The sequence below is a fragment of the Leiobunum rupestre genome, chromosome 6, assembly GCF_980474605.1.
Source record: "Leiobunum rupestre chromosome 6, qqLeiRupe1.1.hap1, whole genome shotgun sequence".
NCBI classification, from domain to species: Eukaryota; Metazoa; Arthropoda; class Arachnida; order Opiliones; family Sclerosomatidae; genus Leiobunum; species Leiobunum rupestre.
Genome location: NC_143389.1, coordinates 11,700,801 through 11,724,245, shown reverse-complemented (window position 1 = coordinate 11,724,245; position 23,445 = coordinate 11,700,801). Strand labels below are relative to the sequence as shown.

General features: G+C 37.7%; 1 protein-coding gene across 1 annotated transcript; it reads left to right on the top strand.

Annotated features, from left to right (window-relative positions):
- The first annotated feature begins 7,448 nt into the window (after positions 1-7,448).
- On the top strand, positions 7,449-12,292 carry LOC149939270 (uncharacterized). Its single transcript, XM_090178813.1, has 6 exons — positions 7,449-7,555; positions 8,968-9,092; positions 9,647-9,754; positions 10,953-11,048; positions 11,355-11,456; positions 12,090-12,292. The coding sequence occupies exons 1-6, from the start codon at positions 7,522-7,524 to the stop codon at positions 12,135-12,137; spliced, it is 513 nt and encodes a 170-aa protein (XP_090034939.1). The 5' UTR covers positions 7,449-7,521; the 3' UTR covers positions 12,138-12,292.
- Positions 12,293-23,445: the final 11,153 nt, after the last annotated feature.

Here is a 23,445-nt window from a genome sequence, read left to right as displayed (position 1 = left end):
TAGCTAAATAAACTAAAAACAGATTATAAAAAATGTATTTTCTGTTTTTTAATCTTACCTGCTAGACACCCAGTTATTTTTATATGTTAATTAAGTTTCTGGTATAATTAATAATTAAAAGTCGCGTATAATTAAATAGGTGTATGGATATTTTGGAATAATTGGTAAGCAGTTATGGAAGGACTTATTAACACTGAAACAGAGAAAAAGGTAAGTTATTTCAAATCCTCCGTTGGACACAAAATTTTTAAATTTTCTAAGATTCAGTCTACTTTATCATGCCACAATCAAATTTTAAGGGACTTTTATATTTCTGGTCTGATATATCAGTCTGTAACTGAGAAACCTAACATATTTTAATGTAATAACTCAATTTATTTAAATTTTTAATGAAAAAATGACAAATTTAGATTGTTAAGAATAGTGTATTTAAACAAGTCCAAATATAATTTTGAGGGTTAGAGTTGATATTTCTGGTCTGATATATCACTCTGTAACTGAGAAAGCTAATAGCACTATGTGTTAGAATTAATTTAATTTGTATTCTCCAAATTTGAAAACTTTAGTTTGTTAAATCCTCCGTCGGACACCAAAATTGAAAATTTTCCAAGATTCAGTCTACTTCATCATGCCACAATCAAATTTTAAGGGTAAACTATCATATTTCTAGTCTGATATATCAGTCTGTAACTGAGAAAGCTAGTAGCAAACATATTTTAATGTAAAAACTCCATTTATTTAAATTTTAAATGAAAAAATTACAAATTTAGATTGTTAAGAATAGTGTATTTAAACAAGTCTAAATATAATTTTGAGTGTTAGTTGATATTTCTGGTATGATTATAATAAAAACATACTAAATATATTAAGATTATTCTAGTCTAAAATAGAGGGAATAATATTTAATTTAATCATTTTAATTCACCCATAATGTATCTTTTATTTTTAACTTTTATCGCAATCATACACAGAATTGAAACTAAATAAACTTTTTTGTAGACGCTGTACGTTCTAACCACAAATGTCTTCGTGCAACCGACAACGAAATAGAGCAACTGATTAAGGATTGGGTAAAGCACTCTAAGGACAGAAATGGCGGAAGGAAGAAGTGCACAATAGTCGGCTAATCTCAAATTTGCTGGAAATAAATAAAAAATAAAGAAATTTTGTTTTGAATTTTTGTCTATTTCTAACTTATATTACAATTTAAAAGTTGGCTTGCGTTCTTAAGAGCAGTGGGTAAATTCGTTTCTAGAGTAAGTTTGAACTTGGTAAACTTTTAAGCCGCTTTTAGGCAGAGCAATAAATGAATATACTTTTTAAGTCGGCTCGAAGTCGGAAAGTCATCTAAAAGTCACTAAAGCGTCCGTTTAATCAGTATCCGTTTAAACGTCGGGTCAAAGTCGACCAGGCTTCGGAACAGTATCTCAGCCGGCTGCTTTATCAGTGTCCGTTTTAGAGTCGGCTCGAATTCGACAAGGGCTCTTAACAGTCACGTAGCCGACTGCTTTATCGGTGTCCGTTTTAGAGTCGGCTCGAAGTCGACAAGACTTCTGAATAGTCTCTCAGCCGACCGCCTTATCAGTTTCCGTTTTAGAGTCGGCTAACAGTCCAACAGTCATCTTTACCGACTGTCCATCGGCTAGCCGTTGCCTCGGACATCGAGTAAGGCCGGCCGACTTTTCAAAAAAGCAGGCCACCCGACTCCTTTTTTATCAGTCGGCCCGACTGTTTTTTGCTACTGGGGAATCGACAACGAGCGTCATTTGCGGACATTATTGCGTGATTTATATACGTCACCGATCAAAACGTAGAAGCCACCAAAGCTTCCTTAAGGGTTTTTCACGAAGATACGTCAAAAATGATATAATGACCACGAGAAAATTTAACAACCTGTTACGTCATCATAAACGGAGTATAAATTCCCGTCGCGCGACTATACCCCGTTTTATTCCTAACTAAACCCTCAGTATCGGGTCGGTGGCATGGCGAGAATGGCCGTTGTCGAATTTGACTTTCTACTCGGAAAATCCGCCTCGCGCTCCGGCGGAGAGGCAACCGACATTGTCGTGAAGGAACTAGCTATATCAACAGTCTCGACACCACCCGCCGTTCAAGCTTGGACTTTCGAACAACCCTATCCCCTACATCAACTTCCGAACGCCATTAAAAGACAAAACGGCTGGGTGTCTAGGAACCTTCACGGGATTGGTTGGACCGCGGGTTATCTGCCCTATTATAAGTTACCAGCCTGCCTTATATCTGCTGTATCGAGTGCGGATATGATTTTTACAAAAGGAGACGTAAAGTGTAAATTTTTATCCGATTATACGGAGACCACCATATACGATTTGGAAACTTTTGATTGTCCCCGAGCTGCGACTATTGACACGCCACCGCCAGTAAAATGTCTATTCAGACATCAGACTTTAAACACCCGACAACCGTGTCCTTTTAACGAAGTCTACTTTTCGCCGTAGATTCGGAAGGCATAGTCGAATGCTATCTCTGCCACGGGCAGTTAGGCAGCTGGGAAGCCGGCGACGTACCCCAAGCGGAACACGACAAATTTTATCCCAACTGTCCGTCACCCGCCGCTTTGGAGGGCCAAGATATCCCGCCAACCGAAAAATACATCTCGGGCGGACCCACAACCAGCCCTGCCGAGGATCACGGTGACGAAATCGTAACTCTTACCGTCAAACGCCTCGAGGTAGAACATTTAATGAAAATGCTCGTAAAAACACTCATTTCAGATGGTTCGTTTCGCCCCTTTGAGTGAACTTCGCTATATACACTACGAAGATCGACGTAATTACCATGATATAAATAAAATACATTTCCAAAGACGTATTTTCAATGTAAATCGTATTATACAACCTGTACTTGAAAAATATATCAATAAAACCTTATAATTTGTATACACTCGGCTCTTTTTTTCACACCATTTTTAGCTAGGGCACCCGCTGTGGCTATTTTATGGGGCAAGCTACCCTTTACCCCTTAGGGGGCCGTAAGACAGCGAAAGTGTTTGAAAATAATGGTTTGTCGGCGAAAAACCCATTGAACTATTTATTACCACCACCCGCACGTGGAGAAAGTGTTTGACAGATGCCCTAGGGGTGACATGACGGACAGCTTTGCGCGAAAGTGTTTGAAAATAATGGTTTGCCCGGCGGGAACATCAAAGGCTCGACACGAAAGACAGGTGCCCTAGGGGGACATGACAAGTTGTTGAGGGACCTATTGACCTACTCGGGTTTATAGCTGTTTACATAACGTCAAAATGTGGTGCCCCCCAGCTATCCATAGTTGACCTATTGACCTGCCGAAAATGTTCGCAAATGGGGGGCTGTCGGAGGGGGGACTGCTTCTCCCCAAAGGGACTCATAAATCGGTATACCCACTCAGTTATCTCTCTCATCAGTATTGTGTAGGTATCTTGAGAGCGACTTACATCCCGATCTTGAAGCTTAGCCTAATATTAAATAAATATCAGTCCATCGGTGGTTAGTATTCACTTTTACTATCCTATATTCTCATCTACACCCCCTCCTTCTTTCGACTATCTGTTGCTTCGGCGCGTGTTTTGAAATTTGTTTAATGTTAGGCTTAACTTCAAGATCGGTTTGTAAGTCGTTCATCAGATACACAGCACTGATGAGCCCCAACTAGGGCGAAACCGGTCTACGGTTGGATTTTCTGGCATTTTAAGTATTTTTTTATAGTTTTTCACTTTGAAGGCCTATGTGATCCGAGTTTCACGCTTTTGATTTTTGCTTGCAGACCTATCGGCCCGAGTATTTCGCCTAGTTTTTTAATGTTTCCAAATTTGTTAGGGTTTAGCTTTCTTGTCCTCTTTTTTGATGGACTTTTTATAATTTGACGTCTTGTTATACCAAATTTAAGTCCATCGGTGGTTCGCAGTGGCGTAGCGTGGGGTGGGGTGGGGTTGCAATAGGGCCATAGGGGCCGTGGCCCCAGCCGGCTTAGAACAAGAGGTAAAAATTACTATTGACCATTACATTAAATAGTTCGCGTTGCAAAAAAAACACGCAGAATAAATTTTTAATTTTAAAACGACTTAAATCGTTTGGGCAATTAACGGATCAACAGAGTCTCACAGAATTTTGACCGAATTTTTGCCGACATGTAGTTGCAAAGAAAACGGCCGGCGAATTTAGGGTTGGCCCCGGGTGGAATAAATGCACGCTACGCCACTGGTGGTTCATATTCACTTTGATTAATATAACACATTTTTGCCTATCATACTATCTATTAATCTTAGTGTCTAGTTTTAATATTTTTTTAAGTTTGTGATTTCTAGTTTTCCAAATAAAAGTAATTCACATTGAAAAATAGTATTTTTTGCCTACTTTTATAAAACTGATCAAAGTGTGCAACCCCTAAATATTATCCAATCTTCTTGAAATTTGGCATATATATCTTTTACCTCACTAAGACTAGGGTCATAAGCAAAGTCTGCAAAAATTTTACATTTTATTTTTTGACTCACACAATATACCCAATAAAAGCTTTTGAAATCATGAAAACGACAAACAAAATGTTTCTAGCTTGATTTCTTCGCTTGAGCCCGTCTGCTACCAAATCGATGGAAAACGTCACAGGCAAGTGTTGAATGACGTAATTCGAATGAAAACGACCGCCGTGTTGCGGCCAAACGACACGAAATAAAATGTCGCTTCTGAAAATTTTAAAAATTGCACGCACGGGCCTTGATAAATAAAGGAGGCTATGGTTTATAGAATCTACACAGGCTGGAAGCTCCCTGTTCCTTCGTACTTGCTAGCGATTAGATCTCCTTATTTTTTACTGCCTGCCAACCCTGTTCCAGACTAAGCTATATATGCCCCTCCTGTCTGTTATAAAGATAACTAATTTATTTCATATATAAATAAATTGGTTAAAAATAATTTGAAATCTAAATACAACAAAGTTTCACCTTTTTTTATTTAATTTATATATTTCCAGAAGGACATTTAAAAACTGAGAAATACATCCTAATTAAAAACAAAGTAATTAGGATTATAGATAAAAACAATCCACATGTGCAGTGTTGGGCACCGCTCATCTCATTGTGAGCGGATTTGTTATTATGAGCGAAAATGAGCGGTAAAATATCTTTTTAAAAGAGCGTAAAACAAAAATGAGAGGAGCGCCAATTTTACCGCTCAAAAAAAGAGCGGGAAGAGAGGAGCGAAAATTTTACCGCTGAAAAAAGAGGGGAAAGAGAGGAGCGAAAATTTTTCCGCTTAAACTTCTGTCTTCTGTATGTCCGATTTCAAAATAACTAACAATGGTGAAGAGGGTTTTCGAAACGTGAAACTAGTACACGATAATCCTTATACAGTGGCGTAACTAAACCTATGGTCACCCGGGGCGAAAAAAAAACTTTAGCCCCCTCTCATACAATTAATATTAATTAATGAATAATTATTTGAATAACTTCAAGTATTAATTAATTAATTGACGAATTAATTCATTATTATGGCAAGCGATCTACCATTTTCTTTCGCGGTGACTTTTAGGACTTTAATCACGCGCTGTTCGCGCTATACCAGCGCTCTGTTCCCTGCGCGCGCTTGCTCCGCGTGCGGTCTGCGGAGGGAAGACGGAAGAAAATGGCAGCTCGCTTGGCGGGTAGATTTCAATCGTTTAAAAATTAATTTCTTGTCATTAAAAAAAGATACAATTTTACGACTGATATTTTTGAATATATTTAGACATGATCTTTCAAATAGACCCAAGTTTTACCGAACCTGGACTTTTCCTTTAATATTTACTTTAGTTAAATATAAAATTCAGAATATCTTCGCACGAATAATAAACCACCGGAGTCGGAGTCCCGAAATAATTTAGTGGAATTGTATCACTAGTTTCCGCCAGATGGCGCTTCCGGCACCATAGTCTGATTTCAATTTTCTAAACCCAAGAGTAGCGAGTAATGGACCCTCCTGCTACTCACTAAAATGCATAGGTGACATAGTTGGCATAGTTCCGGCATAGGTCGATTTACTACCGTAAACGTTGCTACTATAGCAAGTAAATCAAGGAGCGGAATCACTATTTATAAGGCGTTGTTGTTTTGTATCAGGCATAGCTCTTTTTGTCGAGATTCGTAGGGATAAATACATTCCACGCCCGACTTTACCTGGTGCGTAAGGCTTGGTACTGTCCTCTAGGTTGCGTTATAGATGGCCCGTAGCATTTTTTAGTATGGGGTTGGAGGGTGCCGTGCGTCCCCGGCGCTCGAGCGAAGTGAGTGCGCGTCGCCGTCAGGCGACATTACTCGGCGAAGACTTATAAACCGTGGCTAAACCAGTTGCTTCAGTTTTATATTTAGGGTCATTTGAAGTTACGGAAACGTCAACTAAAGCATCGTAAGCGTCACCCAGTTGAAACCGGTTAACATCAACGCTTTCAACTCTACGTTTATATCTTATGTCAAATAAAGCCAAAACAGTAAAAGTGTTAAGATATTTCAATGTCACATTAAAATTTTCTTATCTTTAAACGAACGGGTACATTTTCAACAATGAGTTTCCATTGCCAGAAAGCAATAGCACAAACATTATATTTGCTACCAATAATTAGAATTTGTGTGCCACTCTCCGAAAGGTACTGACCCTTAAATATCATCTACATTCAATACTCAATCGCCATCGGTAATTAAAATCGTCAGAAACTGTAGAGTTTTCCTCCAGCGTAATCTCCTCCTTTCATTTTCAGAAAGTGAAAATGTTCCGGAGATAGTGCTTCAAAAAACGACCTCCAAAACCAGTAGACAGCCTTGAGACTAATAACATTTATTTTTCCCGGAACTGTTTCATAAAATGAGCAGTTGTTTTTTTATCAGTGAAACGATAAAATTAATAAAGAGTGGCAAAAGTTCATTTTGGCGCTTTAAGAAGTAAACAGGCTAATCTCGAATTAAGCAGGTGTCATTTTACCCAATATATATTAACTCTTTGTACTATATTAAGATTTCCATATATACAGGGTGTTACGGTTAAGTGTGTATAGAGTACTATGGTATAAAAAAAACGATAAATTATGTTTGGCTTCTTGTGCCAAACTCAAACTACTGTATTTATTGAATACAATATTTAAAAAGTATAAAAAGCGACTTACGCCCAGTTCGCCAATATTGTGAATAAATGAAATTATCTCCTATTCAAGGAGATACTCGTGATACCAGAACTACACCAAATCCTAAAACAGCCAAATGACGAATCTCTCATCGATTTTAATAAACATCCTACTTTCTAATTGTCTGACTCCGTTCGGTTCTCCAACAAGCTGCTATTTCCTACATGGCGGATTAATTATTATTAGATCGAACTGATTTGCTTGACGTGAGGGCAAATAACTGCTATAGTTCCCCGTTACAATGGAAGGAAATTTTTCCTATATATACTCAGCAAAGCGCCTGAAACGAGAAAATACATTTCTTACGTAAACTTTTACGACGTTCAAACGAAATTCAACAGAAAAGCAGAAATGAAAGCTATAATCGCACCAGCTCTTCTTTTGGGTATGTTTTTAACATAGTTTTTTTTGATATTTTGATATTTTAAAATACGTTTACAGTTTTAAACTACGATTAAGGGTTTTGATATTTATAAGCAGGATTTATAGATTTTGGGTCGATATTTAGTTTGAAATTATTTTCGACTGATATTTAGTTGGTTTTTAAGCCACCTTTGTCCGTTTAAAATTTTTTAAAAGCTTTGTTCAACCATTGTTAAAAATGAATGTTGAAGGAAAAAGGTATAGCTAGCGTATGTGCACAACCTGAAAAGTCCGAAAAATGGTTAAACCTTAGTGCGTTGATAAACGCTCGTTTTCTATTTTCTCAACGCGTGCGATACTACACAATTCCAGTAGGCAATGACTGCGAAATCACGAAATCCAAAGTCAACAAAGACCATATTACGCCAGTGTTGATCATCGGTCCTCGTGAAGAACTTTCTTTAGTCCCTACGCCATTTCTAACCTAGGAATTTAATCTTCTGCTTATGGCCTGCGTTCAGCCGAAGCACCGGAGCTGTACGGAAGGTAATGAAAAGTTCGGTACGCCGTTGAACGACTTTTTTAACTTTCGGTTCCTAAAGTCCGGTCCGTGCCCGGTACGCACCGAAGAGATCAAAATTAAAAGCAGGTTCGCTCAGTTCAGTTCCGGTACATTCTCAGTTCGGTTTCCCAACGAACCAAACGGTGCGGAGCGGTTTATCGCTGAACGCAGCCATGGTTAAATTAAAAACTATTATAATCGGCTAGGCTAATACCCAAGGCACCACCTTAGGCCCAAGTGATCTAGCGACTTATAATGCCTTTAAACAGGTAGCCGGGTTACAATGCGTAGGAGGGTGGTGGCAAGCCCTTCATGCAACGCGAGGCAACAGCTCCCTACACTAACTATTACCGTTAACCTCGACAAGTTTTTATGGAAGGGGAAAACCCCTTTATCCAATGGGGAGAGAACTTGCCAACTCAACGCAGAAGGAGTAGTTGCGAGTTTTCACCCAGTGCCACAAGTGCTGCGAGACGAAAGCGCTAACCACTCCTCCACCCCACTTATTCTGATCCCCTTTTAAACTAGGAGTTCAACTCTGATACATTATTATAGAAAGTAATTAAACCATTTTTCAAACCGTGAGGTCGAACATTTCGTTAAATTTCCGGATTAAATTAAAATCCTTGGAGTTTGTATTGTTTCTTAAAAATCCTTAAATTTGGGAATTATCTTAAAAATAAGATTTAAAATTTTTTAAATTAAAAGAACTTTAAAAAACTATTTAAAAAATTATAAATCTCGTACGGAACAAGGCAAGTATCCGAACCACTCGTTTTGATAATTCTGTATTAAATTTAATTTTTATTTAATTCTTTAATATCAGACGTTATTTATCCTTCTAAAATTATACGTGAATTATATTTCCTAAGGTTTCATAGCAGTTATTCAACAAGTACGGGCTCAGCACTTGTACGTGGCACCCACGGATTCAGCCGATGACATAAACAAATTGTGCCGGGAAAGAACGCAAGACGATTCGGCTGTAGGAAATTTGGTAGATAACTTTTTACTTTATTTGCGTTCAGTTCCAATAAGTATGTATTTAGGGTAGCTGAGTGAAACAAGAAAATTAAAATAGTTATTATGGTCAAATTATGAAAACGATATTATGCAATTATTCTGAAATAAACTGAAATTAATCTAATTTTATATAAATAAAATAATGACGGGAAAATAATATTAGGGTCAAGATAATCGACTAAACTTCACAAGAACGTCCCTCAACCTGATCTTGCTATAAAAAGTCAGAGTGGAAAGCAGTTATAGTTTTCACTCCTGTACAATCCTCAACTCGTTTTCTAGCTCATGCTTAACCTCGTTTTAAATCCAATATTCAACGAAACAAGCCAAACAGTTAACAATTCCCAAAATGTTTGACGGAATCTTTGACGAATCCAGTCAAATAAAGTTCATAAATTCAAGAAACCCGAAAAAACAAAAATCAACATATATAATAAAAAATTTTAATTCTGAAACTCCGGATCTATTGAAAAACCCAAAGAAAAAGTACTTCTTATTTCGTTCTTTTAAAACTTCGTATCGTTACAGAGTCCAGCCAACCCTTGCAAGATTACCTGCCTGAGCGGTGCCAGGCAAACCACGACCAACCAACCGGACGGGGAATACTGCGAACGTACCAACAATGCCCCCACCTCGGTAAGAACCGAATTGACGTGACATATTCATGGTGCCCTTCTACAAACTTCTTAGTCGTTTCAGTTAACATAGAACCACCAAAGAAGTGCAAACACGATTTGTGATTACAAAACACAAAGTACCTGTCTAGCTGACAAAATACCTGCAGTTTACTCGTGGCTCTATTTAAATTGAAAAGGCTAAAGGGTGAAGGAATGGTTTCGTCGGATAAAAAATTATACCTTTTGAAGGTCTAGTCTTTAAAGGGAATGTATAGTAGAGTTTTCAAAGATGGATCAATGGTCCAAAACTCCTGTCATACTGTACGGAGTGCATGTTACGGGGAGTGCGAAACGGGGATTAGCATTTTAAGTCACTCTCCCCCAATTATTATCCCTAATCTTAAAATTACTTTATACTCCCATTAAAATGAATGCTAAGTCTTCCAATAAACTTCGGCCGCTAGTATAGTACTTCCAACTAATTCTTAGAGAAACGTTGTGTTGTCTGATCTGAGCTAATAATTATGACAAATCAGATCTAATATACGATATTGTCAAATCAGATATATCATTCTACAGTAAAAGCGTGCATTTCGTAGCGTCGTCCAATGCGCATTTTCGAGGGGGAAGAAATGATAACGCGACGATGTACTTTCGACGGAAGTCGTTTGAAATCTGTTTCCTTTTGTAACGGTTGCTGTTCTTACGATAGGGATTTTGAAAACGGTGATTAGTCTTAACGACTTGGATCTTCCAACTGATTTTAGGAAGACAGTTACGACCTGAGCTTATAATTATGACAAATCAGATATCAGACTACCTGTATTTAAGTTCAGAAAATATCAGATCACAAAAGTAGGGTGGTGGAGTGGCTAGCTCTTTCGCCACGCAACAAGAGGAGCTGGGTTCGATCGCAGATTGTGGCACTGGGTGAAAGCACGGAAAAACTCTTTCTGCGTTAAGTTTGCAAGTTATCTCACCGCTGGATGAAGGTGTTTTAGATCGAGTCCTTGTTTTCCTCTTTCTATAAAAGCTTGCAGAGGTTAACGATAATAGTAAGTGTAGGGAGCTGTTGGCTCGCGTGGCATGAAGGGCTTACTACCACCCTCCTACGCATTGTAACCTGACCACCTGAATTAAAGGCCATAAATGTCGCTAGATGATTTGAGTATTAGCCTAGCTGATTATTATTATTAAAAAAATGGCGTATATTTCAGTTTTGTTTCAACGGTCAATGTCTAAGGAGATTTTCTGATGAAAATTCGGACCAAGGAAAGGTCTGCTGGTTCCTGGGACTGAAATGGCCTATTGCGGTAAGGAATTGTCGTCTTGGACATTTAAACTAATAAACTCAATTATTGGAATCGCATTGCCCACCAGCACTTCTATCAAATTCAAAGCGCGTGAGTAAAATGTCAATCTAAAAGATATTAGACCTAACTTCCTTCGCTTAGTATACCACGCCCGGATTCAATATTTGAGTGGTCATCTTTCCAATATCGGGCACGGTGGCACTTCTTTTAAAGAACCAAACGCGCAATCTAATTTTGAGTTAAATAGTTTCTTTGTCCACTGCGTAATTTCGTTGCTGCAAGCACTAAACTAAGTCTTTAATTCAGAAACCAAATCAACCGTGCACTATCCTGTGCATGCCGGAAACTCGGACCAAAGGCTCAATTCTGGAGGTGCCGAACAAACAAGGAGAAGCCTGTTTCCTAGGGGTAAGACATCAGCCCCAACAGCAGTTTGTTAAGAAAGCAGTGTTCAATTTTGGACGGAATCTATAGCGGATACGCGTTTACCAACGCGAAATCTTTCTGTAAAAATTTTAAATTTACGAATCTAAAGGGAGCTACTTTTTTCGGTCAATTTAAAGGGTCACCGATAACATTTTTAAGGCGTCATAGTAGTCCTGACTTGTTGATTTATACATTTAACTCAATGTTCATTGATTACGCTCATTTAGTTTCGCCTTGCAGGCTCCCACCTCTAATCCAGTTGATAAGTTTCTTAATCTTACTTTCGAGTGGGTCTTCATACGTTCGAATTTGAACATATTTGAACCTAGAGCTCGGCGTTTAGATAAGAAATAATCACTTGGTTTCTTTTTATCCACAAACGAAAATTATCCAAAAAAATCCGATTATTTTACATGTTAAATTGCTATATAGCCATGGATAATATCTATGGATATACAGTTAATCGTAATTTTTATGGTTCTAAAATTGAACCTGATTTACAGCGCATCTGCGTAGGTTCGTCTATGACTTAACTAAAGTGGAATACCCATTCAATAACAAAAGTGTTCTTAGATCGTTTCCTACCACTGACTTACTTTCTTTCCGTTTTTGCAGACGAAAAGAGGACAATGCCTCGGAGGCAAGTGCTCTTCAATTGGTTAACGACTCGTTTCACAAAAAAGAACAAGATGTTATAGACATTTAAAAACACAATCCCCCGATGTATTAAATATATTTGAATTATTATATTTAATTTTGAACCGATTTTCAATCATCTTGTACTTAATAAACCCAAGAGGAATTTTATCGAAATATGATTTTTTGAGTTACCTGTACTTTGAAATAAGGTAACGAAACGCGAACACCGTAATTCAAATTATTTTTAGGCTCTGTATCGTTTTTAGTGGACATCCTGTATACTCGGTGAAGTACATTCTACAATCACATCAACTCTTCTTTTGGGTATGTTTTATATTTAATTTAATTCACGAATCTCGTTGTCGGACATTTCCTAAATAACGGGATTTAAAATTTTATTTTTAACATCTGAGAATGGTTTCAAGATTTTTTAAACCAATGTTGCTAATAAAATTAAAATCGGTTTTGAGTGATAGAGCTCCAAATAATTACTACTATACATCTACGTGTAAAATTTAAGTTTTGAGTCGGTCCTTAAACCATTTTATTTATTATATTATCAGAAGTATATCATTAGCCCCTTCGTTGACTACATCCGGACCTAGATGAGTGAGCTCTTCTTTTGAAAGAGCCCCAGGGTTATTTTATAGCGTGAGCTCAGTCACTGGAAAATACAGATAAGACTCAGGAGATCGCATGCGAAGGCTTCAGCTGCCCGAGAGATAAGAAAATATCTACGAACAAAAGACAGCGAAGTTTTAAAAACGCTTCGTTCACGAATCAAGTGGTTTTTTCTTAACGTGAATTCCCCGACTCGGTGGGTCTCTGGCAGAGGGCGCCACTCATTACGCTGCGTGTAGGAGAAGTATAATACTCGTAGCCCGCGACGAGGACGGTACAATTCTAGTGTTTGACGATTCTGTCCAATTAGTTTTGTGGGGCAAACTGACAATTTAGCGGGAAACTTGGCACTTAGGCAATGATGGACTAACAGGTGAGGTCACGTTGACAAATTGCAGGAAGGATTAAGGAAAGAAGGGTGCGAGCTGCAGCTCTTAGAAAGAAAATCGCGAGCCCGAGCTCCAGATCTTTATCTAAAAGAGAAGATCGCTTCAATTTATATATTCAAATAACAGGGTAGACACAGTTTTTTTAACTATCAAATTCCCTGTCTTTTCCAGGTTTTCCCTGACTTATTTTGCGCCAAGATATTGTATTTAAATTTTAAACCCAAAATTTAGTAAAACTTCCCTGACATTTTCCTGATTTTTGGACTAATTTTTAAAATTCCCTGACTTTTCCCTGATTTTTGAACTAATTTTTAAAATTCCCTGACTTTTTCCTGATTTTTGGACTAATTTTTCAAATTCCCTGACTTTTCCCTGATTTTTGAACTAATTTTTAAAATTCCCTGACTTTTCCCTGATTTATGGACTAATTTTTAAAATTTCCTGACTTTTCCGTGATTTTTAAACTAATTTTTAAAATTCCCTGACTTCTTCCTGATTTTCATACCCACATTCAAATTCCCTGACTTTTCAAGGAATTCCAGGTTTTCCAGGTACCGTGGCAATCCTGAATAAGCCTTGATATGAGCTGTAACTATGAGAGTGTTTTTAGTCTCAATTTAAACCCCTAATTTAAGATTAAGTGTTAATTTAGTCTTAATCTAAATTACAAAATAAGGTTAGATTAAGTCCGAGTTTAAGCTGAGAATTTAGGTGATAATTTAATCTGAATATAATCTACAAAAATAGGGTTTAATGATTTAAGAATGAAATAACCACTTTGTTTACGCAATAAAATTTTAATTAACAAAAAATTAATTAAAAGAGACGACTAGTTTCGCACTCACTTCGGAGGCATCATCAGGTGTGGTCTTAGGAGCACGTATGTACATATTAAAAAGAACAATTTTATCAATTTAAAATAGGGTTTGTTTTAATCTGAAAATGAACTGCAAAATTTTATATTTTAGTCCCAATGAAATCGGCATATAGTTGTCTTATTTGGACCTATAATTTAAATATGCCGAGCTTTAAACATTTCAATCTACAGACTTTGGTTTAATTAGAGTGAAAACTAATCAGTAACTAACGATTTATAAATGTATATAATAAAGGGAATAATTGAAATAGGAATTTTTAAGAAAATTTATTTCATTAATTATAAAAAAGGAAATATTTCAAACAATGACAATTTTATTCATCAGTCACTTATTAACTAGACGATAAATTTATCTTTTTGGACGGGCATTCAATTTGTGAGGCGTCTTTGTTCTTCCGTTTTACCGCTCCACATTTATTGTTAACTATTCTATTGAACTCACTCTTACTAATTTCAAATTTGCCAATTGTGGTTTTAATATATACTGAAAATAATTAAAATGAGTTTAGTATTGTCATCGATTATTTGCAGTGGCGGCGTATGGGGGGCGATGGGGGTGGTCCGGCCCGGGTGGCAGGGTAGCTAGGGGTGCCATTTGCCTGTCAAAAAGCTCGGTAGGGTGGCGGACCATAGCTAGGCAGGGGTGGACGAAACATGGCCGATAAAGGGGATCCAGCCATCTTAAGCCGCCACTGGTTATTTGATACGGATGACAGCAACTTTTACCTTTAATCGCATTTAGTACCTGCCTTTGTCCCCCGTTTTCCCTCTGAGTAAAATTCTGCAAGTTGTGAGAAAGGAAAAAGTGCATCCAAAATGAGTCTCATCATTTTCCCTTCGTCTTTAACTCCTAATATTTCTGTAGTCTGTTTTTGACCTTCCGAAATGAATACGTTATATCCTGGAACAAGAGGAACCTAATTCAGCAGATAAAAATTCGAAATTTTTTATAGGAGAGATTTTAAGGTTGATTTTGAACAATTGTTTTTTCTCTTTAACGAAATCTTTTACAACGATCGGAGACGATAGTTGTGAGAGATTAGATTCGCCTCCCAATCCCATTTTTAAAACTGACAAAAACCTTTCCATATGTTTTCCGGAGTTATTGTGAAATGATGTTTTAATGACTTTGGTTTTAATAAAAGTTTTTAAATATATCATACCAGTACTGACGATAAATTTTATTTCTTCTTCAACAGAGGAGCAATTTCTAAATGATATATTAGAGTAAATAATTTTTTTAATGAAACCCTACCTTTATCCATGAATACCTATTTATTGGTGATAATTCCGTATTATTCGATACTGATATTTCACTAGATTTTTTTCCGCTCGAGTGGCTCGAATCTAAATCGTAATAACTTGTCCTTGGTTCGAAAACAGTTTCAGTATCTCTCCTTATTGAATCAGGCTGGAGTTGGCTAGCTGACTAATGAAGAGTTATTCCTCTTAAAAACCTAAAAATATCAATTTATCTATGAAATATGAAACTAAAACCATGTACTTAGTACAAACTTCTGGAACGGCGTCTAACTGTTTTGGATTATCATCGTTTAAAATTTCTTTTTATATGATATATTACGTATTTGGAAATAATTGTACAATTGAAAGTGATTTTAAATTATATCTGTACTTCAGAATTTCCAATATTTTGAATTTCATTGTTAGCACTAGCTACCAGAATCGCTGGGTCAACGATAGCTTCTGACAGTACTTTACTGTAATGACATTCAACATTTTCCGGCAGGGAAATCATATTTAAGTCCAATTGGCTTGGGCTTTGCCACATATCACGGATTGTATTAATATTCAGTACTGAACTGTCACTTCTTGCAGCAATTTTCGCTTTTGTCAAAGCTTTGCTCTGAGGTTTTTGGGGTAATGGGGTCATTTGTAACATCAGGTCTTCTACATATTTCGCTTCTTTTGATATCATTTCTTTCTCTAATAAAATACATATAAAAATTACGTTGCTTCCACAAAATTAATTATCGGGATCGAGTGAAAAACGCGTTCATATTAATATTATTTATTCACTATTTACACTGTGAGTAATTATTTATAGCTTTGTACATATCCTTCAATAGATGGCGCTTAAGATATAAAAGGGTTATTTTATCCAAAAATCTAAGTGGGACCTGGGTTAATAATAGGGGATTTGGTCGGGGAGAAAAATCCATTCTATTAAGGGTCGAAATTAGGTTTTTTAGGAACAGGCATTATTTTTCAAGAGAAAAGTGTATTTTTATCCATCACCCTAAGCGGTGGAAAAGTTTATTTACATCAACTTTAAGTGGATGACAATAAAGTACTTCTAGACTATAGTAGATCCGAACAGAGTAGATGCGAACAGAGTAGATGCGAACAGAGTAGATGCGAACCGAGTAGATGTGAACCGAGTAGATGTGAACCGAGTAGATGCAAACCGGGTAGATGCAAATTCTGTTTACACCAAATCTGTTTATAAATATAGAATAGTTCGAAGAGCTTTTACCTTTCGTCGCGTATCCTACTGTACATTGGCGCCGAAAACAAATTACAGCCAAAAATCTATTATATTTTATGAGGAAATTTTTAATGCTAACGGATTTGCAACGTAATGGTTAAAACATCAGCTCTATTTTAAGGATGATTCATGCTTTTTGAGAGGAAATACAATATTTTAAGGGATATTTTGGTACTTGAAATGAGGAACTCTTGTTAAATTTCAAATTTGAATTGTTTTTGCTTTCTGGTCCAGAATCGACCAGAATCGAGTTTCTAGGTTGGTTAATAGAATTTGAGATATACTTTTTTTCCGAATTATATATAACTAATTATCATAAATTTACTATTAAAAAATAAAATAATAACAAATGATATTATCGATTATTGTTCTTCTCAATGCAATTATAATGTGAAAAAGAAATAGATACATATCTGGACCTAATTCGTATATTGTTCCCTTACATCGGCTGTTTCTCCATTGGATTAACGCTTTTATTCCAACTTTTCGGTCTTTAACCTTTACATGTCTTATAGGCACTAAGGCATAGCAGTTTATTGCTTTGTTTTTTCCGCAAAAAATTAGCACATGCGTAGCCTCTGCATCACAAGGGTTCGAATTACTCTCTAATAAACCTCTGACTTGTTCTTTAGTCTTAATAAAACATAATTAGATTTAATTTAGAACTCAAGAAAAGTATTCCGCGTGCCCTTTCTGTCTTTCGTTCTCCAAGAGTCTACATCTCTACTACTCCAGAATTCAGTGTTGCCAATGTTCGAAAGTCGAAATTCCCATTGCTGGATATTAAATCTCCCATGTATTCCCGCACCCCTATTGTGCACAACTGGTGCAGTACATAATGGATTTTGAAAAGCTCTATGGTAGCCAATTTATGACGGCCAACGTTCACCAATTGTAGCATATCGCAGATTCTGTTTATTATTTAGGACCATTATGGGCCACTTCTTGTTTTTCTTATGAAGATATTAAAGGGACAGTGTTAAATTTTGTCTTAGTCAGATTGCAAATGCAATTAACATTTTATTGCATATTCCATCGTTTATGGAAAATATGAATCTAGAGTCAAAAGTTTATAACTTTTGTACGAAACTTACAACGAAAGGGAAGAATTATAAGATACTAGCTTTAATACCCGGCTTCGCCCGGGATCTTAGTTTTAATGGATTAGGTCTGTTTTGTACGTAAGAAAGATAAACGCTGTAGCAAAAATGCAACACGCGTAGCAAAAACGTAAAAAGTCCTGAACTACTTCAAAATCCCAACTAAACCTCCCCTTCTAGAAGTCCTTTCTTTCACACAACTCCCCTTCTACGAATTTTAATTAGAAGTATTGTTTTATATGCTTTAATTATTTAAACAAATAATCTAACTTTAACTGCAGCTAAAATAAACAGAAGCATTTAAGACCTTATTAAGTCTTATTTTAGTGTAGCATTTATATTCAAAAGTCAGTATTGTCAAGCTTTATTTAAGACTATATTAAGGTTAAATATAGAATATTCAAAACTGCATTTTAAATGTACACCTAGGAGTAATAAGTTCTAAACTTTAAACGGTATTTAAGACTCATTTTGGTCTTATTTAGTGTTATTTAAGTGTCAATTTAATCGAAAACGAGACTGAAAGGAATAGCGCTATTAAAGAGTAAAATAAGTCTTAATTGGGTGTTAAATTAAGTCTTACAATACATGCTTTATATGAGACATATTTAAGGTACAAATAAGTTTTATTTACAGTTTATAAAGTCTATTTTCTGTGTATTTTTAAATCAGACTAAAAGCTTACCTCAAAAAGACTTCGTACTATTTTATCCTTAAATAAGAGTCCTTTTTTGGTAAAGGTCGCTTAGTTGCTACAGTCAAAATTCAGGATCATAGGACTCCGTAATGCCGTCCGAAGGTGCTTGCTAGGTGTTTGACAACAGGCGAAGACAGTCATTCCAGGGCTTCCACATTTGATACCTAAAATTTCCCTCTTGCGATAATTTCGTTGAACTAAAAATCCCTTTTTTCCCTTTTTTGACTATTGTATATAAATATTAAATTTAATTCTGAAAAGTAGTCCACATATAAGGTTTTATTACTTACATTTTAATAATTTTGTAAAAATATATCCTCAAAAGCCGCAAATGGATATTTATATCATGACTTTCATTACTATCAAGATGACAAGCATTTTAGGAACGTATTAAAAATGTTTCTTAACATCTGTAACTCATAACATATCCATGGACTAAATGTATAATTAGAGTATACTAGAAAAGACAATGTTATCATAAGCTAAAAAATCCCTGTCTTCCCGTTCAAAGAACAGATTTCCCTCATTTCCACAATAGGCGGTTTTCCCTCACTTTTCCCGTTTTCCCTCTTAAATTGCATTAATCCCTTTTAGCATTTTGGAAGGTTTAAAAATCCCGGAAACGGAAAAAATTCCCCACATGTTGAAGCACTGATTCACTCAACTCATGGGCGGAGTCGATTATGCGGGGCTTTTCAGTCTCAAGGTTATAAAGGGCCGAGGATGCTGATCTTTCAAGGACTACATCGCCATATTTGCATATTTCACAACACGTGCGTTGCACCTCGAACTTGTCTGTGACATGTCAACTGCTGCGTTCCTGGCCGCCTTCAAGCGCTTCGTCTCCCGTCGAGGCAAATGCACAGACGTCTACAGTGACCGTGGGACAAATTTCGTTCGCGCCAACAAAGAACTTAAGGAATTTATCAAAATAGTCACAACCAACTCGAAGGACCAGACCATAGTACGCTGGATGAGTGACGAAGGAATCGTTCCTCATTTTGGTGGACTTTGGGAGGCAGGTGTAAAATCTGTCAAATACCACTAAAGAGAGTCCTCGGTGAGACACGACTACCCTTCGAAGAGATGCAGACCCTTCTATCTCATGTCAAAGCCTGCCTGAATTCTCTTCCACTCACTCCGATGACGTCAGATCCAACCGACCTAGCAGAATTGACTCCTGGACATTTCCTGATCGGGGATTCCTTGAAAGCCATTCCAGAACCCAACCTCACGTCCATCAAAATCAACGGTCTTTCTCGGTGGCAATTCGGACAACAACTACTTCAACACTTTTGGCGACGCTGGCAATCAAGATTTCCTCTCTCGACTCCAACAACGACTGAAATGGACTAAAAATACTCGTAACCTACAAGTCGGTGACTTACGACGTTAGTTCTACTTAAAGAAGAGCTACCTCCAACCAAATGGAAAATGCCCAGAATCACCCAAGTACATCCTGGCGAAAATCAACTAGTACGCGTCGTCACAGTAAAAACAAGGAGCTGAAATGACATGTCACCAAACTTTGAAAATTACCTTGAAACTCGTAATAAGCTGTACGCTCAAGTTAAAATCCGACATTGTAACTTTGCCGGAATGTTCAGTCTTAGTTGTTTTTTGAAATTTGTTATAACAATATCTAACGCTTATCAACCTGCCTATATAAGGTCTTTTTGTCTAAACATTCAATAAGATGTTTTAAGAACTGTATATAAACCCTATAGGATTGTTATAATCAAACAGTTCAACCTTGTAAATTATCTTTTAAAATTAAATAAATAAGTTCAGTATTTTTGGACCGTCGTCAATTCTTTTTGGTATTCTGTCACGAACACGTCCTTCTGAAAAGTTTGTTCAAGTACAGAAGTCCAATTCCATGGCTGTGATTTGCTTAGAAATTAATGAAGTGGTTCGAACAAAGTTGCATTATTTGATTAGAACTTGTCATAATAATTAAATAGTCCCAAAAAAGGATCTCAACTGTTTAAGCGAAGGAGCGGCTTTTAATTGCTTTAAAGTTTCCATCCTGCGGACGTAATACTCTAACGTCCAATTGATATGACCCGAAAAATAAATCACCGGATTTAAAAATTGACATTTGTCCTTATTTAGTTTGAGGCTTGTCCAAAATTTTCAAATATTTTTCAACAGAAGACCCTCCTAATAATCTTAAAATAGAGATATATGCTTTTGGTCTCGAAATAGGGTCTCCATTTGCCTCTGAAAAACTACGGATGCCGCGCCGATGCAATACCAAACGTTAGTCGGTTCAACTGATAAAAACCCTGGGTGGTGTTCACTACTACACTCTTCTTAGATTCATCGTGTAAACAAAGTGGGCTGTATGATTCCCGTAAATATAGCCTTGAAATACTACGCTGCCTGCTTACTTGGCAAACATGTCGTCGGTTCTTGGATACTTCTCTACGATTTTAACCCTATTAGCAGCTAGGAGCAACAAACACAGCACCCCACACAAGGAGAACGCAACCCGTCAGAAGTCGTGCATTTTCTTGTGTACAGTTTTCATTGGTTAGACGCTTTAGCGCCTGCGGCCATGGGAACTGTACAATTCGGAAATCGTCTTACCCCCCCCCCCCCCCCCGCCCGTGAAACATTCACCATAAAGGCTCGTCCAATGAAATTTGTAGACAACACTGCGTTGGCGTGTTTAAAGGCTAGCTGCGTTCTCCTTGTGTTTGTTGCTCCTAGCTAGCAGGGAGTTTGGAGTCACCACAAATTATCGCATTATCATTAGGTGTCAGTAAGTGTGCAGCATATCCAGAGAGTGCATTACGAGTTATAATATTTTCAGCTTCCAATCCTGACAATTACCAATTACCGCCATTGCATATGGAATTGTTCTCTGCTTGTACAATGCGCTTTGTATTTTACATATAAGTGCACTGTCACGTCTTTCAGACACTCAGTCTTTGAGCTGAATACGTTGTTGAGTTTATTAAGGTAAGAGCTCACTGGGAACTTTTAAATTTATTGCACTAGCTTTAGGTGTTATTTGTGGTTAACTATTATGGTGGTTGAGAATCCATGTTCAACCACACAGGTTTGCTCCCGGACCTTTAAATATTAGTAATGACAATGATGAGGTTTGCGAATTTGTTCTAATATTTCGATCGGATGACCAATAAATAATAGACCATAATCTAGCAGTTGTAGGTGAGAATTCATTGTGGTATCCATTTGATTCGTCGAGATCATGGAGTGTCCGGTGCCTCTGTCTATTTCCATGACGACCAGTGTTCCGTTAATTATGCATTGAACTATAATTGGCTTAGGAGGTTTATTAGTAATTTGCAAATTTTCCATCTATATGAAATAAGCCATTCTCTGTGGGATTTGTTATAATTTTGATACTGGTTATAATAATATGAATCTGCACAGTGGGTGTCATTAGATATGTGGTGTGATTTTCCCTTGTTAAATTGTCTGAAATTATCAATTATCAACTCGTCTTTGAAAGACTCCAGGAAAGCATCAATGCCTTCGTCGGACCCTCCAGCAATCAAACCATCATCATAATAGAGAACCAGGATAAGGTATTAATCTCCAGTCGATAGGACGTATAGACAACGATCACCGTCTGCTTGACTGAAACCATAGTCTCGTAATACTTGATCAATTTGTTGATTCCAGCAACGTGGTGATTGCTGTAAACCATATATTCCCTTGCGAAGTCTCCAGCAGTGCCGTCTTTCCCATTGGGCAAATAGGGCACTGCCCTAGGGCCCCAAGATTCTGGAGGGCCCCAAGATTCTGGAGGGCCCCAAGATTCTGGAGGGCCCCATTTTCAACTTTTGTAAGGCAAATTATTAAAATTATTTAACTATCTAAAACATGTCTTTTCGTGATATTTTTTATTTGAACCAATATTTGTAGATTAGGGCAACGATGGGCTTCGCATTGGAGGTTAAGAAATTGTCTGGAATTATTAGGGGCCTCGCTTATCGCTTTGCCCTGGGGCCCCCAATCATCTAAAGACGGCCCTGGTCTCCAGACCTTCCCACTACCGTCGTCGAAACCCTCCGGTTGACGCAAATAGAGTTCTTCAGTCAGATCTCCATATAGGAATGCAGTCTTTACGTCAAACTGCTTTATCTTGAGATTCTTCTGAGCGACTATATTCAAGAAGATACGGATCGTTTCATAGCGGGCAACAGGCAAGAAAGTCTCATCGTAATCAAGCCCTTCACGCTGAACCCTTTGCTACAAGACGAGCTTTGTGTCTGATGACCGTACCATCTGCATCATTCTTCGTACGGAAAACCCAGCGATTCCCAATGATGCTTTTATTCAGTGGTGGATCAACCAAATCGTAGACTTCGTGCTCCGCCATGGCTGATAGCTCTTCGTCCATAGCTTGCTTCCATTCTTCAGAGTCGTGACTGGAACGTGCCTCTTCTGCAGTCTTCGGAAGTTCATCGCAGAAAAGAAAGACCTTGCCCACTGGTGTACAGGTACAGCAGACATTCTTCCTTGTCTTCAGTGTCGATCGATCTCGAAGGACAGGACCAGTGACTTCAGTGTGCGTTCAGACGGGTGTGGAGGCCACGTCTCGGGATACCGATTTGGATGTCTCGTCTTTTTGGGCATCAACGAATCTCAAAGTCTCGTCTTCTTGGGCATTGACGGATCTGGTGGTCTCGTCTCCGCAATCCCAATCTTCGGACAAGTGGTCGCCCTGTCTGGTGGCAACATCACATGCAGGAATAAAAGTTTCGATGGAACATTGCTCGGGGTTGAATTTTACGTCTCGGGACCAGATAATTTTACTTAGCTCTGGAACGTAGATCCGGTATCCATCTGCATCTCCTTCATATCCAACCAGAAAACCCTTGTTAGCCTTCTTGGATAGTTTCTTGCGATTCACCCTCGGGATATGGACAAAGCAGTCGGCTCCGAAAACTCTCAGATGCTTGATTGACGGGGTAGTTTTCCCAGACCATAATTCAAGCGGAGTCTTCCCAGCGATACGAGTCGGTGCTGATCGGTTGAGAATGTAAACCGTCGTGTTAACAGCCTCGGCCCAGAGATTCGGCGGCAGATCAGGTCTGGAATGGAGCATTGCTGTTACGGATTCCATGATCGTCCGGTTTTCTCTTTCAGCGACGCCATTTTGCT